Genomic DNA, 26,692 nt, shown 5'->3' on the forward strand with positions numbered 1-26,692 from the left:
AACATTTTACATGGATATGTGGATGGAGAGCATTCATTATTTCTTACAAACTACGAAAAAATAATGTAAGATGGCAATTGGATGTTTTCAGCAATTATCATTGGGACACAAAATCTTTTTCCTTGAGATCACTAGACTTGGCTTTGCTTATGTTGGTATTGATCAAAGGCTTGTTTAAAAGTGATGAGTTCTAGGGCAGGGGTTTTAGGTTTCTTTCTGAAGGAAGGGCAAAGTAAAATACTATCTGTATTTAAATTGCAGAATTAATCACCAAAATTCTAGTTACACGATGCACTTTCTTTCAGTGGCCAAAACATCTTCAGAAATTTTCCCCTCCTCTGACTGGAGGACTTGCCATTCCACTCCTTGTTTTGCTCTCTCACCACCTTTACACATTAACCATCTGCCTTTTAGGAGATTCAGCAGTTCATTTGAAACCTTGATTGTTTAAGTAGCCCTGTGAGTAGCACAGATGCAGAAACAATTTATTGACAGGTGAAGGTGGCTGCAAATGGATGCCAGGAGAACAAGAGGCTGGAGGAGGGACCAGAGGCACCTTATTCAGCTTTTCTGCCAGAAACGTGGTGGTGTCACCCTCCATTAGCACAACCCAAGTACTGTTTGTTGGAGCATTCTGGGGGAAAAAAAAAAGTGTTAAAGTGTTAATTTTCTTTTTAAGGAATTGCATCTCATTGGATGCCAAATAAATATATTACCTCTGAAGTGACAGCAATAATATTTTAAGAATGACTATCACAGAACCTCTGAGAGTTTATCTGACATTAGAAAGCACTGGCTGTTGGCATGATAAGAATAGTTTAGAAGTACGTTTTAATATTATAGCTTAGGAGAGATGATGTTTCCTTTGAATATTGAAAGTATTTTAAAAATATTTAAAGTTAGTACTGTGCTGTTACAGAAACTTCATGCCATGATATTTCTAAGGGCATGGAGTAGGTTCAACAGCATGTACTATGTTAGCCTGAGGCACTGATGCTGACTTGGTGCTGAACAGATAGAGAAATATTGCCACACACAGGAAATCACCTGCTCCAAATTTGAGACTTCCTGCCAAAAGAGTGGCTGAACCTTAATTTCCCATCATTTTGAATATCTGGGGACCTGCATTACAAACGGATACAGCTGCTCACCCAAGCAGGGATGTAAAGTATGGATCACTTTGCTGTGTGATTAATTAACTCTACAGTGGTTATTATGATAGGTTGATTAAATTCTGGCAATTTACCAGCATCTATTTTTGAGTATAGCCTTTCTACTGATAGTTAAAATATAAAATAAGTTATTAGTATCAGGGAAAAAAGCTTGGAAGCAAGTATAAAATCCTATGTCTTTATTAATAGCCAGAATGGTTTTCTCACTAGTACATGGTTTGAACATATTGACTTCTCTAGTATGAAAAAAGGGAAAATTGGGGAAGTATAATGATATTCATAATTTTGAGGAAGCTTTGAGGAAGGTGTTTGATTCCTGTTCATAGTGAAGATGAGAATCAAGTGACTTTTGGGGACAGAAAATGAAGGGTAGATGAATATCTGAGAAGAGGACAGTTCATTGAGCTTAGATGCACCTCTCCTGAAGCAAAAGAAACTCAGAGCTGTTGTGTTTCCTGTGTGCTGAGGTAAGATTTTCGGAGAAGGGCATTATTTGCAGAGGTAGATCTGATAGAGATGAACTTACCAATATTTGATGAGAGGTGTTTCTTGTCATGAGAAAAGCAAAATCCACAAATAGCTGAAGTAGGTAGTCAGGTATGAATTGGATTACAATCGACATAAAGATTACAGCTAACTTTAAACTCCTTAAATATCTTAATTTCCAAGCTTGATGTTATTTAAAGGTGCTTGAAACAAAATGTTCTAAGATCTGACGACTCATTTTTTGTTCACAAACTCTTTGATTGTATCAGCAGGAGCTAAACACCTTCTTCAAAGTTTACTGTGAAGATCAATACACAACTTTTATCTTCTTTCTCCTTTATAAGGGTAGTTATACTTTTGTTTAGTCATATGTTGTGCCCAAAGAGGTTCCATATGCCTGTAAAAATTTTTAAGCAATCGCATATCGGTCTACAACTTTTTTGTGAGGTGGCAGTCTGAAGGTGGTAAATGTCCTTGCATCCAGATATTATCAGAGGACTATCTAGAGTGTGTTCTTCTGCTTTCCATATTTTTGTTTATTGTATACTGGGGTAGTGATACAATTTTTTAGAACTTCATGAACAAAGAAAGGAAGTTCTTGCTCTATTTAAAAGACCTTTAGAGTTATTTGGGGACTGAGGCTGATTTATCCACTACAAACACATCAAATTTTCCAGTTGTATCATTACAAATTTTGCAAACTGCTTAATATGGGATACAATTCATGCAGTGTTTCAAGCACCACTTCTGTTGGTGTGGTTATCATCTAGAAGGTCAAGAAAAGTTCTAGCTGAGCAATGCTGTGCTTACTAAATTATTTCAGCTGAATCAGAAGTGATCACCCACTCCTTTTAGGCACCTGTGGAGGTGAAGATTTTCTGTATTCAATTCTACCAATGAAAGCAGGAAGCACACTTGAACTTCTGGAAAGTGATAGGCTTAGAGAGACTTCTGGGCAAAGTTCATCAAAAGCAAAATTATATGAGCTTGACATTCCTGAGGACTATAGTTTTTACTTAGTGAAAAGAAAGGGAAGATATTGTTTGGGTATTGCCTAAAAGTTTGTGTTAAGACAGACCAGGCTGCTCTGGGAATTTAATGGAGAAATGGTTTGTTCTGCATTTATGTTAGCATGTATTGATTCAAATACTATAAATACAGCCTGCTGCACAAAGGTTGCCAGGATCTCCAAACTGTAGTCAACTTAAAAAGCAATCCCTATGCAAAGTATTTTTCTTTTAGAGAGTCGCTGTCAAGAGCTGTGCAGATCCTTCCTTGGATTGCTACTAAAGCTAAAATACAAGTCTTGTTTCTTATTCAGGGTTATGAATCTTGTTCACTTTTCAGGTCTTCAAAAAGCTTGAAGAATTAAGTGTGACACAGAATAAATGTTGTTGCTCTTGTAGCAGTAGTAGTAATAATAGCAATAGTTCTGGACCCTTAAATCATTCATTCTGTTATTTCATTGTGTCTGACAAAAGTTAAGATTTGAAGCCTCCAAGACTTTTTTTTTTTCAGTATGCTTTTCTAATATTTAGGTTTTCTGATACTTCAGGGAGCATTTAACTCCAAGTGAAAAAGCCTGCCTGCTTTCCTTCCTTCCTGTCTTTTGGCAACACAGCACTGAAATTACCTGATGTCATAGTTAATTCTCAAATGGTTTAACAGACCATTATGAGTTGTTTTCTAGTTTGAATGTGGCTGGAAGCCATTGACTTTCCTAATCTAGAGTGTTTGTGTCAGTAATAGTCTGTATTTAAAATGTACTCAAAATTATTTATTTCTCATACAGGCCAAAGTGAATGCATTAATTTTTTTATGATTGAAAACAAGAGTTCCCAGATTAGCACATTGTAAAGGAAATAAGGAAAGGTGAATCATATTGATATGATTGGCACTCTTTCCTACAAGAAGTGTTTAAGTAATTCGTCTGTAGGGACAGCACTGCATTCTAGTAGGATAAGTGAAATAAGCAGCTGCCCACTTCTTTTCCACAGTTGCCAAATAAAGGATTAGACTGAGGAGGCATCTAATTCATTCCAGCTAACTCAGTGTTTGTGTTGAACTGGGAAAAAAAATTAAAAAGTACCTTTTTATTTCCCCTCCTGTCTGTCTTTGAGTTACACTGCCTCTGCGTTGTAGCGATTATCCAGCATGTACTTCAGAACTATAATGCATTTCAGAAAAATATTTCCATGTAAGAATTTAGCCACAAACTTGGTCTATCTCTCTGAAGTAAGCAGAGATAGTAATTCAGGGTATTTGACTTTAAAGTTCTATTCATCCCTCAATAAGCTCTCCTTTATAATCTTTTATTTCTCTTACTTGGGCTGAATTCCAGAGGCTCTTACAATAGGTATTGCAGCTCATTTGTGCATTGGCAGAAGAAAAAAAACCATTAGTCACTAACAGCAGGGGCATGCCTCAGCTCTCAGGCTCCCTTTGATCATTTTTCTGTCTCCAGCAACTCAACGAGATTCTCTTCTCTAAAGTTTTCTGAAGCAAAATTGTCATTTCTGGCTGGGGGAAGGGAAAGACTTCTACCTGAGACCCTGATTATGCACACTCTTCAGATGAGACACAGGCATCTCAGCTCATCTCACTCTTTTTGCATTAAGTAGTATCACACAAACGAAAACAAAAAAGCAAATATGACATCTCCAGCATTTTGCAGTGCTCATGACAGTAATGTGGCAGCTCCCCTTGAAAAATTGGGTAGGCAGAGTACTTCCTTCTGCCAAGGATTGCTATGGAAGAAAATTTTCATTCTTCTTGTGGCTTGGTAATTCACATTAAACATCTGCTGATTGTCTTGTTACACTTGTTGAAATAAGATCCCTGCTAGCTACTCTCTCCAGCTGAGTTAATAATTATCTTGGAAGTCATGAGCTTTGTTAATGAGACTCAATATTGTACTTTTAATTCAGGAGGGTGGTCCTCACAGTTTCATTTGTATTCTGACAGAATTCAAGAGCTAATCCTTCTTCAGTTAAAGGTCACAGTCCAACTCACAGGACTCAAGGTAAAATTATATTTGTCACCAGCACTGAGGTCTGCTAGACTAACACTATGTTTCAACCAATACTTTCACAGTAGATGTCTTCTCCATGCCTTAAAAAGAAGATAGTCATAAAACGAGCAGATTTTTCATATATAATATGCCACCTGTTTTTTCTTAACAATTAATGTTGACTTTAGGTTTGAATGAGAAGTCCACTGCTACAGATATCTCTTTGTAGCTGTTCTTTGAGCTTGAACATAAACATGAATATGTTTCAGCAAAGTCATAAACATTAAAGTCAATTGTGAATGCAGATAGCTGACAAAGTATTCTTTATGTTATGAAGAATGTGTAGTGGAAATGCCTAGTAGGTTGTGGGAAAACAACAGTGATGCTTAGAATCTTACTGTGAATGTGGTACATAGAGTTCATATTCTTCTTGCCATTGCATGCCATCAGATGCCATTAAATGTGTCCTCATATTCCTTTTAAGATACATCACCTTTACTAAGGGGACTGTTCCATCTCAGGTTGCACACAGGCAAGAAGCAAGTATGTCTGCACCAGTTGGTGTCTGCATACCAGACTCAACAAAAAGACTAGAGAGATTCTTCAGCATATAGGAAAGCACAAGCTAACAAGGCATTGATTTTCTCTGGAAAACTTTAATTATGGTCCTCACCATTTCCCCATCTTGATTACTATGAGATTCACTTGTTTTTGGGTTCTTGGTGTCTCATCTTTACAAGCATATATTGAGACATTCTGGTATTCCTTGGTATCACCTTTCTTTTCTGTCTTTCCCCCCCCCCCCCATGCCATCTGTAGATTTCTAAACAGAAGGACCTCACTAGTCCTGAATTACAGCTTCTCTCCCAGAAAGCTCTCTGTGTCTTGCACATCTGCCTTTCACATTTCCAGAGATACCAGCTGTGAATTAGTGTTTGCATCTTTGTCATACAGACATCCCAAACTCCCTCTCCTCCTTGGTTACTTTTCACTGTGATTTCCAGCTGTTTAATATTTTTGCTGAGAATTGTGGTAATGTTTGAATCAAAATTGCATTGGTTAGAGGGGCCCCTAAGTGCTGGTGTGATAGAGTGTCCTGATGGAAACAGTATTTGCAGAGCATTGTGCTGAGTGACCTCTCCCATCCTCCCACTTTTTGTCTGGGAACAATTTTGAACTGGCAGCAATTTGTTAATTTTGTTTTACCCTGTTGTGTTTGCTGGTTTCTTTGTTTGGTTGCTTTGTTTTGGTTTGTTTGTTTGCCGTTTTTTTTTTCCTGTAGGGACCAAGGAAATTTCTGCTTCTCTCTTATCCCATTTATAGTTGGAACCTGAAAATCCCAAGCTGGAGTCAAGCTGATGGAGCAGAAAAGAAGGGTCAGATGGGGCACAGATTTACAGTTAGGGAATTAATTCCATTGCTGGTGTGAGCTTCATTAATTAATTTACATGCCTGGAAAGAGAGAGCTTTAACTCACACTTCAGCTCCTGTGTCTGGCACTCAGGGCTTTTGAGTGGAGCTGGAGCCTGTCATTCTGAAAAGTTTTGAGTGTCACCCAGAGAAAAAGGCTTAGTTGGTACATAACATTTTCCTCTCCAATGATGCAAAGTTTTTGATCAGAATTAAATAACTACAGACTTTCTATGTTAATTTCTGCTAATTAGCTGACATTTTGTGTTTTAGCCATTACTATTTAGAGTTAGCTGTCAGCAAATATTTCCCATGCAGTTTCTCAGGATTTTAGCAGTTATCAAACAAACTGTGGGAATGAATTGGGAAGACAGAAGAATGTCGTTCCTGCTTGAGCAGTCACTTAGGTTTTTCATCAGTCACTTAAACACTGTTCATACCATGGTGGCTTTCAGAGATTTCATTATTATTTTTATTTTTAAACTTTCTGTCCCCACCCCCTTTTTTTTTGTAATATCACTGCTAGAACCTAGAAGGGAGTGTCTTCTTTCTATTTTCTATGTATTTAGAACATTAGCCCTTAAAAAGCATTTTGTGGTTATTTAAATATGTATCTGTTTCTGTACACTACAGCCTGTATCATCTGGCATCATTGATTATTTTATCCATGGAGTCAGCAGAAATCCTCAAAAAGGTTTTTCTTTCTTAATCTGAGCTCTTCTGAGAGTTTGGTTAGCTGTACCACAGCAGAACAAAAATAGAGGGAACTAATTTATATGGGGCCAAAAGTTTTTTGGTGCTGAGGGTCTGTAATAGAATTGCCATAACTGGCTTTTTTTTTTGGTGCAGGAGCTCTGAAGTTCTCCAGGACTCGTGGAGTGGAGAGGCTGAGGTCCCTGGCACTGGGTGGAAAGGCAGATTGATTGTCAGCCGTGTGTGTGCAGCCTTTCAGAGTTTTAAATGCTATTTTGGAAAGTGTAAACACCAGTTCACACACCACTAAGGAGCTATGGGACCTCTCCCCACACCCCATTGCTGTGCCTGACCAATGGCACGTTGGTGACTTTGTAGCACGGGGATGGTTCCCATCCCATCACAAAACAGCAATCCCAAAAAGTGCTGGTTGCCAGCCCCAGTGACAGTCTTAGAAGAGAGAAGCCCAAAGCTGACAGATGTTGCTGGGAGGACAGGCTCCCCTCTTCTCATGAGTTATGGGCTGATTTGGTTCTACATTGCTGCTATACATATCTACATTGCTGCTATATACTGCCTTACCATTTATTTTTCTGTAAATAAGGATTTCAGTCCCTAAAGCTGTTAGTCCTCTCCTTTCCACTGTTACCAGTTTTTTTTAAATATAGTTAAATACAGGAAACGGAAAACATTTTTTACCTTTGAAAATGTATTTTTCTGCTGATCTCAGTACTGAATTGGCGTTACCCTAAGTTTAGATTTCTTGTGACATGGAGGGGACAATGGCAAGGAACATTATTCCGAGAAAACTTTGTTTTGCCTGAGGACTGGACATCAGGACTGCATGATTTATTAGGGGGCAGAGCAATGTTTAGAGCAAAATAAAGCATCAAGGAGTTAGCCAGAAAAGGAACTGATGTGCAGTGATCAGTGTGAGCAGGGAAAGATGTGCAATATCTTGTTTCACTTTCACCAAAAATTGGTACTGTGGGAACTGGCATGTTAGTGTATGTAGCCAAAAGTGAAATTTGAATTTCTTTCATGCAAACAGAAATAACTTTCTGCTTTATTTATCTTTAAAAATGCAGCTGAAATGTTGAAGGTGAAGTTTGAAACATATTGATTGCATTTTTGAAGGCATATTATTAAGTCTCTTGAGTGCTTGTTGATCTTGGATCATTTCATTTTTACAGCGTTTCAGACCAAAAATTATTAGTAATTCTGTTTAAGTTGTAACTAAATTACTAATTAACTTTCCTCTCAAAGATTTTATTTCTTACATGTTTCTGCCAGCAAAGTGTGCTTTTTACACAGCGCAGCGGAGAATTTTTTGGTACCTGCCTCTCTCTTTGCCCCTTAAAATCATATAAAACATTTTTGGAATTAATGAGCTGTCAAATCTCAGGTGATGAATGGAAAGAACTGACAGAAATTCTTTTGTTGTTTAAGAAATTCCAAATAATTAATAGAAAGAGTGGCAGAGATTCTTCTAAGATAGAAGAAATGCATCTTTCAGAAGAAATGCATCTTTCAGATTAATTGTGAAACTGAAGAAAGTGTAAAATGTTTGCAAAAAATCAGGGATCCTACTTAATGGGTTAATTCCAGTTCCTCCAAGGTAAACTTGCAGAGTTTGAGATAAAAGGGATTTGTATTTTGAGAAATAGATTCCCAGTCTGTAGGTTCCCCATTCCAGGTTCGTCTCAGAAAAAAAAAAAAAATCTTCCAAATTCCTTTATTTGCTATTGTGAGGATATTTGAGTCAGACACAGCATGTTTATAGTGAGTATGCCTTCTGTACAGAGAAAATATTGTGGGTTTTGTGCTTTTTTTTTTTTTTTTTCTTTCAGTTTATGTAGTCCCACTGTTCCTATACAGAATAAAGTCTCTGCTGCTATTTTTTTTCAGGTAACGGTCTCAGATGGGGGCACATCTCCCAAGCAGTCCTCTGTTTGGGTGGTGGTCCAGGTTCTGGATGAGAATGATAACAAACCTCAGTTTCCAGAGAAAGTCTATCAGATCAAACTGCCAGAGAGAGATCGTAAGAAAAGAGGGGAACCAATCTACAGAGCTTTTGCTTATGACAAAGATGAAGGCCCAAATGCAGAAATCTCATACAGCATTGTGGATGGAAATGACGACGGGAAGTTTTTTATTGATCCCAAAACAGGGATGGTTTCATCCAGAAAGCAGTTCACAGCAGGGAGTTACGACATCTTAACAGTAAGTGCTCTTCCATTGACATACAAAACCCACGATTTGACTGCCTGCTTTAGAAATAGACATACTTGAATAAAGAATGATACCTGACTGTGTTTAGTTTATGACCTATATGGAAGATCTGACTGTTTTAAGAAAGGTAGTATTCACATACTGCCAAAAAATTGGGTTTGAGAAGGTGTTTGTATTAGTGCATGTAGTGAACAGTATAAATATGGCAGCAAGTTCAGTTAAAAGAAATCTCAGTTGAAACACTTCTGCCAGAACTCAAACCATATAGACAAGGTCAAAAAAAGAAAGAATACAAGGTAGTGGTGTTGATATAATGCAATAAAAGATTTGAATACGCAATTTTCATCTACAGCTATAATCCAGCAAGTTGTAGTTAAGGATTTGAGAAAAAAATGTGAAAAGTTGACCCATAGTAAATTGGAAAAAAAATATCAAGAAATAGCTGCTAGTCAGAGCAGAGCACACTCTGGGGGCATGATTACCTTTCCCTGTGCAGAGCTGGAAGTTATGGCTGGGATCTGGCCCTTATTATAATGCAATAGCTGAAGGTTTTCCTATTTTGAAACTGCACATCACACCCTCATGAACTTTTCACTAAGGGCCTGCCACCTTGAATGGAGAAGATGGGCAAGTGTTAGTACCAAATGCACTTAATACATTTCCAGAGAAAAAAAACAGGGTATGGTATTGCAGAAAAATATTTCCCATTTTTAACTGGAATAGTAGCAACATATTTACAGCAGTCATCCTATATGGACAGAAGCATTTCCTTTAGTTTTTAAAGAAAAATGCTTTGATTAGCCTTAATGTTATTCACCTAAACACCCTTTTTGTAACCTACATTTTTACGTTCTTTATACTCAGATTTTGTTGCTGCTCATCTTGTCTTTTCTGTGCTAAAACCATAAAGGCATGGCAGGCAGATACCAAGTGTACCCATTCCTCTGGAAGACATTATAATGAAAAAAATTAGCACCAAGCTGGGCAGCTCTTAATGAACACAACAGAGATAAGAAAGCAAGGAAAATAAATATGGAATAATTTTAAAATGTATTTGTTTTGGAGAATGGGGGAAATGATCCAAAACTTATTTAACACAATTAATGATCCTAAAGAAGGAATTTCAATCTTATCTGCAGTACAGATGCCATTTAAAAGCAATCAAATCTGATCTGGGTGAACATGTGTAGCAAGTCATGATCTCCCAGTGGGTCATTATCCAACTTTCAGCTTTGCTGCAAGAGCAAATCAGGTGAAATTTGAGAGGGAAGTTGGTTCTGGAGAGGAGCATCTGTGTGGGGAGTGCTTGAATTTCATCTCCAGGATGCCTTGCATCAGCATTTCTAAAATAAAACATTTCACTTTTAAATCAGTCTTTTCAGAAAAAGTCAGTTTTATGGCAATAAAAAATGAGGATTGAGAAAGGAGTGCTTATCTCCCTCTTTTTTTGATGGGATTTTTACATAGAACATTAAAAAGGCCACTTTCCAAACAGTCATTGTCATGCTACAGAATTAAGTCTGATCTGCCAAGTTGTGATGTTCAGTCTGAGTCCTCTTTTCTTTGTACCTGCCAGATAAAAGCAGTGGACAATGGTCGTCCCCAAAAATCTTCGACTGCACGCCTCCATATTGAGTGGATAAAAAAACCTGCACCCTCCCCCGTGCCCCTGACTTTTGATGAACCCTTTTACAACTTCACCATCATGGAAAGTGATAAAGTGACAGAAATTGTTGGGGTGGTCTCTGTGCAGCCATCTAACATTCCTCTCTGGTTTGATATTGTCGGTAAGTTGGGAGCCAGTGGAGTGAGGACACTTCAGAAAAAAAGCATATGGTTTTGAGAGCAAGAAAACTAACTGTGAACTGTCCCCCCCAAATTAATCCCACTTTTGTAATGCTGAAATGAAAATAGAATTTTAATATAGTGATAACAGTAATAATAATATTCCTGCTTTTGTTACGATTCTTTAGCTAAGCTGAAAAAAAGCGCTGTATGGCTGAATTGTTTTTTTTTCATACTATGTTATTTACTGCAATCTTAATGTTGTCTGTCATTTAAATTCTATTGTCATACTTTGCTAATCTCATTTCTAAATGTATTTATGGTACTTAGACTTGCTGTCCCTCATTTCTCTCTTTCTTCACCTTTTTTTCTGCATTCTGTTCTTTTTTTTCTGCTTCCGACTGCCCTGCTTCAAGGTGGCAAGCATGCTCGAGAGATGTTCTATATTCTACAGACAGCTTGTGGGCAGAACTGTTCAACAGAAGGTACCCTTAGTGCAAACACATTTGCTAAAATACAACTTACCAGGCTGCCTTTTATTTTTGCAAGTTCTTTGAGACAATTTATATTACGTCTTTCATAAGTGCCTCTGACAGGATGCGATGCAACACATGGATGTGCTGCGTTTCTTTCTATGACAGCTTTTTCCATATTTGTGTCCAATTATTATCATTTTATTCACGGATTTTCCACAGTTTATCACAAATAATTAATTCAAACTTTTCACAGTCCAGTGCTATCCATTTAACTGTGAAACAGAATGGGATGCATCAACATATGGGTTACAAACGGAGCCACCAAGTTTGTCTTGAATGCAAGCTGATAAAGAGAAATGTGTTTTGATGTGAGATTTAAACCCCAAAATTGCCTTACGTAAAATTGGTTATAAAAATAGGGAGTGAGAAATATTCTTAATGAAAAAGAGGGGAAACCATAGAAGATACGGTCTTAAAATCACAGGGAGACACCTCTAAGGGGGTAGCTGCCAAAACCACAGAGAGTAGAGGGTCTCACTTGTTTGCAGTGGAGAAACAGGGTCAGTGTTCCTAAACATTTCTTTCCTTTTGAATAACTTATTCAGCATCTTCAAATTGAGACTTTTCCCAGCAGCAAAGCAACTCTGCAAAGTTATTGTGCTGCTTATTATTTACAGATACTTGTAGGTAATGATTGTATATCTTTGGATGTAAAACAGTGTCTGCACAGAGTGGTGCAATTTAAACAAAGGTTTGTGAAGTAAATACTATATGAAAGGGAAACAAAAAGCCTTTGCAACAGACTTACTGGAAAGAGTGCATCAGCAGTCTTTATTTACAGGGATTGAACCTGTCTCTCATTTCAGCACTGCTATTTGCGGAGGGGTTTAGCTCACAGGAAGGACAAGAACCACAAGAGAAAGGGTCTGTCAGAGTTGTTTCCATCCACCTTTTATTGCTAATTTGTGCAGATGAAAGACAGAAGCAGTAACATTTCCTCTTTGAGTTTGTATCACGGTTTCTGATGTGCCAAGCGCATTAAAATTAAACCCAAAGCTATTATCTTGTTCTAGGGTTCCTGCTAGCCCCTGGGGAAGGACAGCATATGTTTCCTAAAGTTTTCCTCCCACTCCCTTGGTTATTTCAGTATGCTAAATACAATTTATTAGCTAATGTTTACATTCCCTTTCTATTTCTCCCTGACCCTAGCTTTCCTCCTAGGAGAAATCCATCTTTATTGACATTATCAACATTTTTTCCCCCATTTGAACCTTTTGCTGGGCTTCTCTGGTGTTCTCGGTGTTCTGGTCCTTTCCTCTTATTAAAATGCTGCCTGTGTTAAGCACTGAGAGAAGCCCCTGCTCTTCTGCTGCATGCTTTTATGTTATGAGAGTCACTTGTAATTTAACAACACCTTATAATAATATTTCATTTTTGCCTACCAAACAAAGATTATGGGGAGAGTATTGTGAAATCTAAGCCTTTAATTTGCCATTTAATGTGACCTTTATGGCTAAAATGGTTCAAAAGGTTTAGAAGGAGATTTTTTTTCCATTTAAACAACCCTAATGGTTTCCCTGTAGGCTTTAGCTCCTGATGCTGCAAGATGCTGCATCACTACAGAGGGCCATGGAGACAGAGCTTCCCAAGGCTTAATGAGAAATCAGTGACCCTGACCATCCAATTCAGTACTGTTACCTTATGGATGTTGTCATTAAATGCTACAGCTGTTACAAATAATAACACTAGCAACAGCACACAGAAGAATTAGCCAAAAGTCCTGGGCATGCATAAGACCCTGTTGTTAAAGATGCTCTGCACACAAGGTACAAAGGAAAAAACCACCCCCGAGAGGTTTACAAAGTACTGTTTGTTTAGGTTATCTTTTGCTGCCTTTAGTCAGTGTCAGTATAAAACCCACTTTTTCTCCTTGTTCCTCAATATCACCATGTGGAAAATAAGATGCTGATACTTTGCTTTTGCGTTGAATTCTAGTGCTGAAAAGGGCTATGAAAGACATGGATTATTAGTGCAAGTTAGTTGTATGGAAACCTGTATGGGACTGCTGATTCAAGAGCTGTTTTTTGTGCTGCTATAAAACCTAGGCCTGATCCTGCTCCTCTTTTGTGATTTTGGGCCTCCATGCAGTCCACAGTAATGTCAACAAAAGCCCTGAAGGCTTATGTAGAGGCATGGTTTATACAAACTTTGCAGCCTGACCTTTATGTTTATGACCTTTTCAAACTAAATGGTCATTGGAATTCCAGAGGACCTCTTTTTCAATACATAACATTCACTTTCTCCCTGCTAAAAAAAAATAAAAAAAAAAAAGGAAAAAAAAAGGAAAAAAAAAAAAAAAAAGGGAAGGTGGATGAAGCTTGGCTATGTAGTATTCTGTCTGCCTAACTTCAGCATCTGATTTACACCTTAATTGCTTACACTTTAAGTAACTGTTTAGATTCTTCACTTACTCATCTCCAAGAGAGAAGGGTTTCTTGCAGCTAGGGAGATCTCCTTCAATCTATGAACTACAAAGGAACAGGATGGTTACCTGTCTTTTGTATTTTGTTTAATTGGGAATGGTTGAGATGTCATACCTGGTTTCTCTTTTCAGACTGCATTCAATGCCATTCACAGTCCATGTAGCTCCCACAACACAAACACAGTTGTTTCAGTTGTATTAAATTTATTCAGTCATTAACGAGAAACTGATTTTCAATGAACTCCAAAATAAGTTAAAAATCTTTTTCTCTCAGGTAAATTGAGCCCTCTCTGTCTCTTCCTTTGATAGTGGTGGGAATGGTGTGATGATTACTTTGACACTGGAGCTAAGCTGCATGGTGCTAGTTTTTGCTTTAGTAGCATGTTGCACAACATCTCTCTGATCTTCCAAACAGGCCTCCTTTCCTTCTTCCCCCAGCCTATACCTTTTATAAAAGCAAACCTTAAAAGCACGTCAAAATTTTTTATCAAAGGTGTTTAAATTACAATAATTTAAAGATCTATTAATTTTAATTAATTATCCACTTATTTCAGTGCTGCAGATTTTCATTAATGTCAAAAACATGTAGCTCCTTAGCCTCCTTTGAATTCTATTAGCTAAAATACCTTTCTGATTTCTTTTCTGCTTTTTATGCCCTTACCTTCAGCTTCTTAGCAGCAAACCCAAGGCTTTGACTTGCCTTACAGTAGTTCTATCTAAAAATTCAGAGTCTGCATTATTTTCTTCTTAAGATGATAAAGTACATAGGAGAATAAATATTTGCACACTGTGTTACTAGTATTTATTATGTTATGATTAGCAGAAGTCTGCAGTAGTATTTATGTTTCTTGAGGCAGTCTCTAAATTTATTTCATCTTTTTTTAAAACAGAGGAAGTGAAAAGTTTGGTTGTACTTTTACTGGCAATCCTAGAATTGCTTCAGACTCACCCTTGAGTTTAAGGGTAGAGTAGCTTTCTGCATTTTCCTTTGATTCACTGCTCTCAGCTATGTGAGGATTGTAGCAATTGACCCAATTTATCATCACTGTCCTTGGTGGTGTTAGTTTACTTCAGGGCAAGACAAGTGAAAACCCTCTCTTCCCTGAGAAAATGTGTTTTAGAGGACTACTCTCTAAATTAAGTCATCTCCTGTGTTTCCCTTCTTTACTCATCCATCATGGCATTGGAAGGCCATATGAGAGTTATGCAATCTCAATATATCCAACCTTTATTAAGTTTAAATGTGGAGCATGTATTCGTTTTCCTACCTGCCACTGAAGGAAGACTCTTGCCAGGTTTTAGCTGCTTTTGATCTGGGGATGTCCTGCAGGGTTTGGTATGGTCCATCTTTACATCTAAGACAAATCCGGTTTTCCACAGTCATCAGGTATTTCTGAGGTGCATATTCCATCCCACTCTTCAGGATTGTTCCACTGGAAAAGAGAGAGAAAGGCCCTCAGATAGATTCATTTTCTTATAAGTCCTCCAGGTTTGATGACATGTTTTCTTCCCAGAGGAGAAAATAATTTCTCACTGCAGTATGTCCTTCGAAACTGTCTTAAACAGTGTATCAGCAGCTGAGACAAACATAGATAGACTTGATATCTTCCAAAAAAGAAATCTTATCTAGGAAGAGCACTTAAAAAAAAATATGTATTTCTTGCAGCAAATGCAGTAATCAAAATACAAGCAGAATATGCCTGCTAAAATAAAATAATAATAAAATTAATCTAAAATTTTAAAAAAGCCAAAAAAAAAAAAAAAAAAGAAAAAGAAAAAAAAACAAGAAACATCTATGCAATGCCAGATCTGCTTTATATCTTGCCTTAGGCAAATTCTCCCATTCTCCAGCTGACCTCTAGAAACCCCTTTTAGCAGTTCAGAAGGTTTCACTTGGCCTGTCTGTTGCCCCAAATGAGCTTTACATCAGAAGACCCTCTCTTGTTAGTTATGTAAAGTTCAGTGCCCTTTTTTAAAAAAACTGTTTTATTAAAACAAGAACTAATTCTTTCCAGAGCAGTTGTTTGTCAGAATAAATATATGCTTATAGTGATAATGAAACCAAGAAACTATCTAAAATCCAAGGTGACACTCCAGATTCAGCCCAAATATTTTAATTAAGGCTAATCTGTACCAAGAACACCACTTCTGTTAGCTCTGAGCTGTCTTGGTTCAGTTTCCTGACATCTCTTTCTGGACCATCCTGTGCAATTTGGGATGTACTAGGAAGGTCTCACAAAACTGTAGTGAGGCCCAGATAACAGGGTCTTTTGTACCAGGGGCTGTTTCTACAGCTGTCCTGAGTTTGACAACATCTGGAGTTACATTGATTACTCTGATTTGGAAAACCCTATATAAACTATAACACATTTTCATATAACGTAAAAAATTCCCACTTGTAGAAATATAATGCTTCCAGGACTTGTACAAGAGCATTAATATCAATCTCAAGACAGTAAGAGTGGAAATCATCTTGCTTACCATTAGAGGTCTGAAGTATGGACTCAACTATCAGTGCTATGTGTCTTTGAAAATCTTAACAGTCAATTAGAGAGAAAAAGCACTTTCTGGATTAATTTATCTGGATTAATTAATTATCATCCAAACATGGTAAGTCTTCTTATCCAAAGATGGCTTTGCAAGTAGATTTGGACTTTTCATGAAAACCCACTCTATGTGGTTCAGTTTTATCACAGCATTTTAAGGGAAGTCTTTAATCTGTGTTGAAGATGTATCAGCAGTGCAGTTTAGCCTGCAATAATATTACAAGCAATGGCTAATCTGCATCTTTCTCTGGTCATTCAGTGTTAAAATGGTTTCTCAGGACAACCTGTCTGACCAACCTGCCAGCTCAATCAACTGGCCTTCTGTATTTTTGATTTTCCCAAAGTGCCCAGGGAACTCACAGTGTATTATTTCCATTTGAAATATTTCTTTCCTAATGCAATTGCAAGCACATTAGCAGCTTCTATGTATCTTGTATCTGAAAGAAGGTTTTAGTAGACAATAAAAAGGAGACCATGTGCCATATGTTGGAAAATAGCACAAGTAATAAAAATTCACATTAATAAAACTGAGCAGCTGAACAAAATTTCATCATCCTTAGCCGCCTTTCATCCTAAGATTGTGATGAAAGAAAATGTTAAATGGCTGATAGTAACATTAGTAAAACTGTTACTGTGGGAGCTTACAGCACTGCAGATGAGCTCACTTCAAAGGGTTGGTAGTTACCCAGCAGCATGTTTTCAAAAATGGGCCTCAGGTACCCCAGAAATGTGTGAAGCTGATACCTTCTCAGCTGTCACCTCCTACGGGCTCAGCCCTGCAGCCTCAGCAGGAGCACATTTGGAAGGAAGTGGCTTCACCTGGGGTTCCTGGAATACTTCAACTGGAGGAGTTTATAGGACAAAAGTCCTGTTTGTTTTTGCGTGACTCTCTCTCCATATGCTTTCAACACCTGTCCTTCAAAGATAATTGTGTTGGGTGCTTCACAGTAGGCCTTGCATAGACTTAAACCATCTATAAGACTCTTAGAGTTTAGCATTTACACCTAATTCATTAATTATTCTTCAGTGCTTAAGTGCAACTTCAGAAGTGTTCATCATGTGAGGAGCTCTTCTGAGGATGTATGAATGCTGAGGAGCAGTACAAAACTGCTCCAGTCTTCTACTCCAGATGAGAGGCAGGAGCCAGTACCTCAGGCAATATCCCCAGAAGGTCAGCAACACGGGGCATTCTTCATTCTCAACATCTGGCCATGGTCTGTTAAAATGTAGCAGTCCGAGTCAGAAATAAATCAGGATTTCCCTCCAAAAAAGATTATAATCACAAATCTGAAAGCACAGTGTTCTCTGATCTGTCTCTTTCTCAGTGTTTGATGAAGTTGCTGCACTGTTTGGTAGAATATTACTCAATTTAAAATAAAGTGCATCACCTGGTTAGTTACAAGTGTGGGCTAGAGTCAGGTGGCTGGTGACCAAGATTTATTTGTTTGTCACCAGACCATTTTGGAAGATGTGAATAACATATTAAAAGCTGATGTGATGGATTCAATTCATATTTTAAGGGAAGAATGTTCTTCATTTAATGAAAATGTGTTGAAGAAGTCATCATATTTGCAATACACAGCACAGCTCCATGCATACCCAGCTCTAAGTAAGAGAGGAAGGGTATTTAAAACATTTATTGCTAATCTTTCCACGTTTGTTCTTGGAAGTTTTAAAAGCAGGATTTTGTTGGAAGTGTATGCCAGTTGATATCATATAACTTTTGATTGCTCATTAAGATGGTTATTAAGCATCTTGAAGTACAGGCTTTCATTTTGTTTTCATGGTTATCAGTATGAAACATTCTCTTTGTAAAGTGCCTACTGTCCCAAGGCTAGCTTCATTTCAGCAGAGATTTCCTTGCAAGAATCTCAAACTCTCTTCTTCAAAGGAGGCTTTTTTCAGAATTGGTTTTCATGGTATGATTTTTCTTAAGTAAATCAATTTAACAATTTAAAATATTGTGAGGCAGCATCCTTTTCTTCTAGAGTAGCTTTAAAAAAAAAGCAAAAAGAAAAAAAAAGCAAAAAACAAACACTGAAGATACAAGATACAATCAAAATCCAAATACCCTGATATTGCTTATATGTCAAGGACAATTATGCTTTTTTTCCTAGTGTCAAATAGTTTTAAATGTGAATGTATTAATGCAGAAAAATATGCAATTTGGGCTTGCAGAAAGAAGTTAGGGAATAAGCAATGTTTCTATCCACCGTATATCACAGCAGATCCAGTCTCAGCGTTTCCCTGGAAAACCACAGCTGCATTTGTTTGGGTCAGACATATATATATATGTATATATATGTATGTACATATATCCAGCATAGGGAATTATGGTGGCATGTCTGGAGCAATTATGTTTGGAGAATTTCAGTGGGCAGAAGTTCACCAGTTCTGCTTCTCCTTTGCATAGATCTTATTCTTCCCCTGTTCTTCTCCTCCTCCCTGAATTGCCTCCAAGTCAGATATGGCCTTAGCAGTGCTGCCTCTAGCTGAAACTTCCTTTGCAATAACCTGTGCAATAGGTAGAGAGAAGTGAGGGTTTCTTCACATTAAGGAATTCAAGGGCTATGACTTCACTGTAATTCCTCCAAATCTTCACTTTCTTGGGATGTCAAAGCTTTTTTCCTCTCACTAAATGCATTACTGATTCAGAGAATAATGCTGATGGTTGGTCAGCAAACCATGCAGATGAAAGAATTGATGGGAGAGCAAGGAAGACTGTCCCCTTTGCTTCTCTGTCCTCTGCTCTTAAATGAGAACCACTTTGTGACAATAAACCAGCCATTCAAATATATATTTCTATGTATTGCACAAGAGTGGGGTTCATGGAATGTATGTTTTTCTACCTGTGAATCAAATAGCAAGAGGTCAAAGCAGCTCTTACACAAGTTTTGTCTCCAGTGGGGTTTGAAAGTCTTTTCCACTTCGTATGCTAGTGGCATTGCATTGCTGTGATTACCTTAAGAGTTTGTTTGTCAGCAGTGTTGTGTTCCACCTCTCCCTGTCCCCATCCTCCAAAAATTCAGACTCAACTCATAATGAATTCCAATTTATAGATGAGAAAGAAGCAGCAGGGAGTGTAGGCTTTACTTTTGAATTTACTGAGCGGTTCTAATTTCTAAGATATTGCTGTAATGGATAAATTCTGTAACTCTTTAATCTCAAATTATTTATGGCTTTCTCTTACTTTTAATTTTTTTTTCTTTTTTTTTTTTCTTTCACCTGAGACTCTAGAGGGTTTTCCCACTGCTGCATCATTCAGTGTGTGACAGAATAAAGGGATATTAGTTTCAGAACAGTGCTTTGTGAGGGGTTTTTAAAATGGAAAGGAATTGATGATGTGTATCCTGTCAGATCTATTTAAATAATTCCTAAAAGACTAGTAGAATTTGACCTTTGCTGCCAGTAATTATCATTGTCCTTGAAATTACCATAACAAATCACTATTTGCATTTTTAAAATTGATTATAATTGTAGTTTTCAAAGACTCAGTTGGCAGTCTTTGCACCCACGAGCATCAGTGAGAATTTCCTGAAAATAAAATTTGCAGAAAAAAAACCTTCTTAAAATTATTTTTACACAAAAAGATAATTGTGCTTGTTCATTATCTACACTACAAGGGCACACAATTCATGGGCTTATAGCCATTTGATTCTTTTTATAGTCTTAGTTATGGTTCACTTAAATATACTGCTCGATTTTTTTTCTTGCAGTGCATTTTAATGATATCTGCTTTCAATACACAAACTGTGCTTTGAAATATAAATGAGTTATTAACAAAGAAGTATCAGTAGATGTACTGTGTGTGCTAAGGCAAGCCGTTAAGATGGATGCCAGTAAACAGATAATCACCTCTTCTTGAAACATTTTCAATGGAAATTTTCCAGAAATGGCTAATTTAATTGTATTTTTGTGCAACAATTAGGAGGGAATTACGATAGTTCTTTCGACGCGGAGAAGGGAGTGGGCACTATTGTCATTGCAAAGCCCTTGGATGCAGAGCAGAGGTCAATATATAATATGACTGTGGAGGTCACCGATGGAACAAACATTGCCACGACTCAGGTAGAATATCATATTCCTTTCTCAGCAAGTTTTTAATTTGTTAGTGGAATACATATGCTTGAAAAATTAATAATTTTTGCCATTAAAATAAAACCTCATTCTCTGAAGCCACTGTTAACTAATGAAGGGGATAATTTTCAGAGCTTTTCCATCTAGTTGTAAAGAATTGGCTGTTTAATGTTTCAAAGTGATATTTCTCCTTTTGTCCTCTTCATGCTCACATGAAAGTAATTCACCTGTCTCCAGCTGAGGGAGTCCCTATCACAGACGGTGAAGCTTAGATTTTGACAGTTGTATCACCCTGTAACGGTCCAAAATACAACATTTCTGTGGTGTTGGGGAATATTGCTATTGATCGTATTAAATGGAGTTTTTACCTCTCATCCTCCCAAGACCTGAATGTGGGACACAGGATCAATTGTTCAGAGAAGAAATTGTTCAGAAGGGAAACTTAAAACTCAAAGGATCTCTCTTTTGGGGTCGCTGCCTGTGATTACATTGTCTTCTGGGGAAGAAGCAAACCTTTTAAAACCAGACTTGCTTATCAGGGTCAGTGCCTTTCAGCAATTAAAAAGTCAGATCAGATTAATGTGAAGGGCTGGGATAATGCTGTCTCTGACACATCCTTGTTGGAGAGACCCTGATGCCAAGCCTGGGTATCTGTTTGATGGGAACCAATCTGGAGCCAGGATGTGGCTAGGGTCATGGCACCAGGACAGGGGAACTGCAGTCCAAGGAGCACCAGGGAAACTCCAAAGAGCAATTTCCCTCAATACAAGGTGAAGTTGCAGGGTGTGGATTAGCTAGGGCCTGAAATCCTACAGCTGAGTAACTGCCCAAGTGTAAGGTGCACCTGTACTCTGAATATTGTTTGCCATGTAGGGAAAAATACATAATGGTAGAGGACACCTCTATGCAGCCTTAAATCCCAGGTTAAATCTGGTTTATAGAGGAAACAAAAAATATAGTTTTGTCGTGTTATTTGCTTCTTTATAATGCAGAAGAAGGACCTGAACAGTTCTTATATTTACATATATATGCATGCCCATGCAGATGCTACTGTTTTACCTTGCCTTTTTTCTCAAATAGTTAAGATGTAAATCTGTATTCAGAGTCACTACTCCAACTTTTCTAAGAGTGTTAAATCGCATATGTACATCTCATTTATAATCAGCCCAAAAATCTGTCCAATCTGATCCCTGTCTGATAATTTCTACAGATAATTCACTCTTGATAAGAAAACATTAGTTGATAGTAAGTTAGGTGGCAGAAATCTGTTATTTTCCCTGCAAGTTTTGGTAATTAATTGCATCTCTGCTATAAACAACCCTTATTTTTAACTTGATTCTTTCTGGCTTGTATTCCCTGTTATGCCTTTCTCTGCTCAATTAAAGAGCTCTCTAAAAAACAGTATTTTCTCCCCAGGAAGGCACTTGCTCAGAATAGTCAAATCACCTCCCAGTTTTCTGATAGGCAAGTGAACCAAAATACCTGACTTCTTTACATTCCCTTTCCATAAGACATTTTCTTCATCTCTTGACTAGTTTTTTGTTTTGCCTTTTAAAAAAGTCTTGGCAACACTCTCAGTCCAAATTTCAGAAATGTGGTATTGAATCACTAACATGAAATTCCTATAAACATTTCAGCCAAATATTTGTGGGAATTTCAAACATTCTGGATGCAAGTAATTTTTCTTCTCGCCGTTATTATATTTGCTGGTTTTGCTGCTTATAATTTAAGATATTGACCCCTATGGCAGTCCTCAAAACCTGTTTTGATGAAAACCCTACATTTTTAATTAAAACATATGGTAAAAACATATTTCAGTAAAGCTGTTGCATTCTAAAAGAAGCTTGAGCATTCTTTGTAACAGAGATGTGACCTATTTAAAAATGTAAGATAGTAATTTAAGATTGCCATAGTATAGCACCAGGAAATCATCATTGGATACAGGCCCTTCTTCACCTGTTTCTCTTCAAATACCGTGTAACTATTTAACTGTGGCCCAGACAACATCTGAGAATGCGTTTCTTTTGGTCTTCACAACAGAGATTTCAAAAGTGATCCTTATCTCAAAGCTGCCAGAATTACAGCCTGTCTAATTATCTCTCCCTACTGTATATTCAACCATACTTTGGAGCCTTTGGTGACCTTATTCATCTTCATCTCCTTTCAGAGCAATAATAAACATATTAAGCTGATCGGTTAAGTAAAATATGTCATAGAAAGAGTCAAATGAAAGACTCTTTCCTAGAGTCAGAGTCTAGAGCACAAATTTTATGAAGATTGGCTGAGGGAACTGGAGTTGTTCAGTCTGGAGAAGAGAAGGCTGAGGGGAGACCTTTTCATTCTCTACATTTTCCTGAAAAGAAGCTGGAGTGAAGTGGCAGGCTATGTCTTCTTCCAGGTAACAAACAATGGAATAAGAGGAAAGGGCTTCAAGTTACACCAGGGGAGGTTTTGGATTGGATTTTAGGGAAAAGTTCTTCACCGAGAGGGTTGTGAAGCTTGGAGCAGGCTGCCCAGGGAGTTAGTTGAGTCATGATCCCAGGAGGTGTTTAAAAGATGTGTAGATGTGGTTCTTGAGGACATGTTTTATTGGTGGACTTCATAGTGTTATGTTAGGTTAACGGTTGGACTTAATTATCTTAAAGTTCTTTTCAAACTAAATTCTATGATTCTAAAATAGCATCTACTGACAGCTCTCAGTGGCCTTGTTCTGAGTTTTGATAAAATGGCATTCTAAATATTTTACCTCATGTACATAGTACCACTTGTATTTTTAACTATAGCTCCAAGAAGATACGGTAGACTAGGAAGAGAGAGGAAGGCAAGTGTGTAAATTCACATACTTGTGTAACATAAAATAATATAAAGTCCCCCCAAAGTGCAATGGTTTATTATGAAGCAGCTGATCATTGTCATGCCAAATGGAACAGTCTTGCTTTTTATTCCAACCCACCTGTTTCCCTTTATCTCTTCCTGGCCCTTTGTCTATTACACAGTTGGAGGTGGTAAAATGCAGCATAAAAATGCCAAAGATTTTTGCTTCAGTAACACGATCTCTGGCACAGACTTGACGAAGTTTCTTCAGCAATGTTTCTGCATTCCTTAAAATCTGATAAACTACTTCCTTCATGCCTTACTGCACACATGGTTCACTACTGTATCATGAGGTAAAGCAAATTTGATTTGAAAGTTGTATCCCCTGTAAGTTCATTTTTGTGAAAAGAACATAAGGAATATTTACTAATAGCTGTTTTAAAATTAAAAACTTTCTTTTCAATTAAAAACCTGTTTGATTTGGCCCTAATTAGGATTACAAAAAGGAACAGTCTCCAAAGTGTCAGGACTTGCTGAGCTGCTGCTCTCTGTGCTGCTCGTACAGCTGAGCCCCAGCACCCTGGCAGCAGAGCCACCATGAGCAAGGCGGGACGGGGCAAAGGCAAAGAAATGTTGACTCACTTGATTTATACATTTAGAGTGTGGATATAAAGCTTCTGTCACGTTGATTAACTTCTAGGAGGGCTAAGTCTCCTGGCTGAGCCAGGGAGAGAGCTTTTGGGTTTTTTCCCTCAGCTTAATTCATCACTGCTTGAGGCCACACGGTGATTTATTAAAGGCTGAAGGCAAACGTTGGCTCTAAATCCCCACAAAATGCGATTCCTGCAGCTGCCAGGCAAGCTGTTGGCCTTGGGGATGGGATGGGCCCTCTGCATCCCACAGACCGGAGAGATCTGAGACAGCAGCTCCCCACAGATCCCCTGCTCCTCACCAGTGCCACCACCTCCCTTTGGGCTGGGAAAGGGTCTTTTGTCCTCGTTTGAGCAGAGAGAGGAACCTCCTCACAAGAAGTCAGTGTAATGGCATCTAAATGCCCACCCCTGCCACAATTTTGACTAACTTGGACTGTGTAGTCAAAGGTTCTCTTAGTCACAAGTCAGTTTTATCCCCAAAGCCTTCATTTCTTTTTTTTAAATGAACAATTCAGATCCTTAACATCTGAATGCATCGTAGGAATAGCACTTTTTTTATTTCTTTATATTGCCTGGTGTTTTATTTTGCTCAAGTACCCACAAAAGTACAGTGCAGTGGGGAACATTCATCTAAGTGATGAGAGTTTTTAATTTTTGTTGAGAACATTTTACCAGTAAATATTTAAAAACAAAAAGATTCCTGGAGTCATGGTGTTATATTAAAAAGACAGTTATATCTCTTGACTATTTTTTTGCCTTTGCCATTTTTCTCATCATCCTTATCACTATGGGGTAAATAAATAAATAAATTATATGCAGATATATATATATATGCTTTAAAGCATGAAGCTTGGTGCTTTCAGGCTAGGAGGCAAAAAGGACTTTGGTTTCACTTCTTACAAAAGCATCTCACTATTTCCCAGTAGAGTGGACACTCAGGACCATTCATTTTCCTCTAAAAATTTTTTTGTAGATCATGGTCCCTTGTAATACTTTCAGCTGGAGCCAGCCAGGTGAGAGGTTTTACTGCTTATTGCCCCTTTGTTTCTCTCCTTGGAGAAGGCTGTGGATTTTTAATTATTCTTTTACTCAGGACTGAGCTTTACCTATGAGTTTCAGGATAACAAACCTGGTCTCATCTTGCAGAGAAAACCTTTTCATTAGAAGATTGTTTTTTACCAAAGAAGAACTAATTGATCATCCTGAGTGAGTATAGTTCTTTTAACTGAGCAGTGAAAAGCTCTTTTTAGAGAACATGGCCAAAATACAGGTAAGACTTCAGAGTCTTCCAGAAGAGGTTCTGGACAGTGGATTCTTCTAGGATGAACAAGAAGATATGGTGTTTCAATTCAATTTTTTGCTTTTGCTTAGTTGGACGTTTCCTCCAAACGGAACCAACTTGCTCCTTGATTTTTTTTCCTGTCCCACTCAGAGATCTCAGCACTGCCTTGCCTGGGAAAAAAAGAATTTTTCTGCCACTTTAACGTAAATCAACGGGCACAGTAAAGTATAAAATAACAGGCCACCAAGGTTTGCATTTTTATATTAAAGTGCAGTTTAAGATAGAGAAAAACTTGTCAGGATGTAGCAAAGAAATCTGTGTGGTAACACTAGTAAAAGCAAAATAAAATCAAAATAGGTTTTCAAAACCCATACAAAAGCGTAGCCTGAGTTTAAGCAATTCAGGCACTTAATAGGTTGTACTACAACACTGTGCCCAGACCAAGCAATTAGCCAAGCAGATTCTTCCAGCTTCAAATGTCTCTAAAGCAGCTCCTGGCATTTATCCAGTTTTCATTCAAATATATTTGTGCCTAAACTAAAGGTATTTGTGATGGGCAACATTAAAAACAGCTTTGGATAGACTTCCTGCATTAGGTTTTGCCCTGCTTTGATTTGATTGTATTTCTTTAGGCCTTTCACTTACCATTTTGAATACAAAGTCTTTGCTAAAGCTCTGAGTGTTACTTTGCCTAATTTGTAAGCTTGGAGGCCCATGAATCCTTTATTTGAAACTCGCTTTAACTGTGGGAAATAGGAAGTGAGGAGGGAGAAGCAAATCTTTTATAGTGAGGCGCTGGTTCGGACTATAAATTAGGCTCTGCACAATGGAAGCAGAAGGGAGCAAGCCTGCCTTGCTGGAGCCTGTGACGTGCTGGAAAAGATATGAGCTTTCAAGGATAACTGGGCAGAGACTGCTTTGCTATATGTTTGCTTTATGAGAGGGAAAAAAAGACTTGCAGCTAATGTTTGTCTATGAAAAGTGGTTTAGTCAGTAACCTTGCATAGTCCTCAGTGAAGAGGAATCCCTACTTAGCAGCAAGAAATAGTAAACATTTTTATTCCTCATCTTTCAGAGATGTGTTGGGGAAGTTTTAAAAACTGCCTTTGATTTTAACACAATGGGTATTGTCACAGCTTAACTCACCAGTCACTTACAGAGTAATAAAGGGTATTTATGCAACACAGCTCATTCTCTCCATATCTTCTTTTCAGAAATAAATATGAAGAAAGCATTAAATTACACATACACTGTGAGTCTTTGAGTTGCTTCAGTAGGATAACACATGATTTGGGGTGAAAGACTTGCTAAAGGCTGGCTAAAGCTTAAGGATTCCAGGAGCAGAGTGCTTGCCCTTTTGAAGTCAGTGGGAAATTTGCCAGTAGTACCAAGATTTTATGCCTAAGTTTGGCAGCTGTTAAATGAATTTGGGTAACTCTCTACATATTAATGATCTGGTAGAATCTGGCTTACTCAGCGTCACATATGTTTGTAGGATCAGGTTTTCCATGAGCCTGGTGTTTGTGTCAGTGTAACATTTGTCCATTATTAAAAGAAGGGATTGCCCAATCTTT

At 37.7% G+C, this 26,692-nt stretch overlaps 1 protein-coding gene across 11 annotated transcripts in view; it reads left to right on the top strand.

The window, feature by feature from the left end:
• FAT3 (FAT atypical cadherin 3) overlaps positions 1–26,692 on the top strand; it is a 402,030-nt gene that overhangs the window by 286,221 nt on the left and 89,117 nt on the right. For 9 of the 11 annotated variants that reach the window (XR_011723915.1, XR_011723916.1, XM_071733516.1 and 6 more), the window contains exons 5-8: positions 8,680–8,994; positions 10,580–10,790; positions 11,205–11,273; positions 20,221–20,360. Coding sequence is in view for 9 of the 11 variants with exons in the window: in XM_071733516.1 (XP_071589617.1) it covers positions 8,680–8,994; positions 10,580–10,790; positions 11,205–11,273; positions 20,221–20,360 (735 nt within the window). In the remaining 2 variants the exon portion in view is untranslated. The remainder of the gene's footprint in view (positions 1–8,679; positions 8,995–10,579; positions 10,791–11,204; positions 11,274–20,220; positions 20,361–26,692) is intronic. The other 2 variants (XM_071733542.1, XM_071733567.1) reach the window with 1 other exon arrangement.

The sequence above is a fragment of the Heliangelus exortis genome, chromosome 1, assembly GCF_036169615.1.
Source record: "Heliangelus exortis chromosome 1, bHelExo1.hap1, whole genome shotgun sequence".
NCBI classification, from domain to species: domain Eukaryota; kingdom Metazoa; phylum Chordata; class Aves; order Apodiformes; family Trochilidae; genus Heliangelus; species Heliangelus exortis.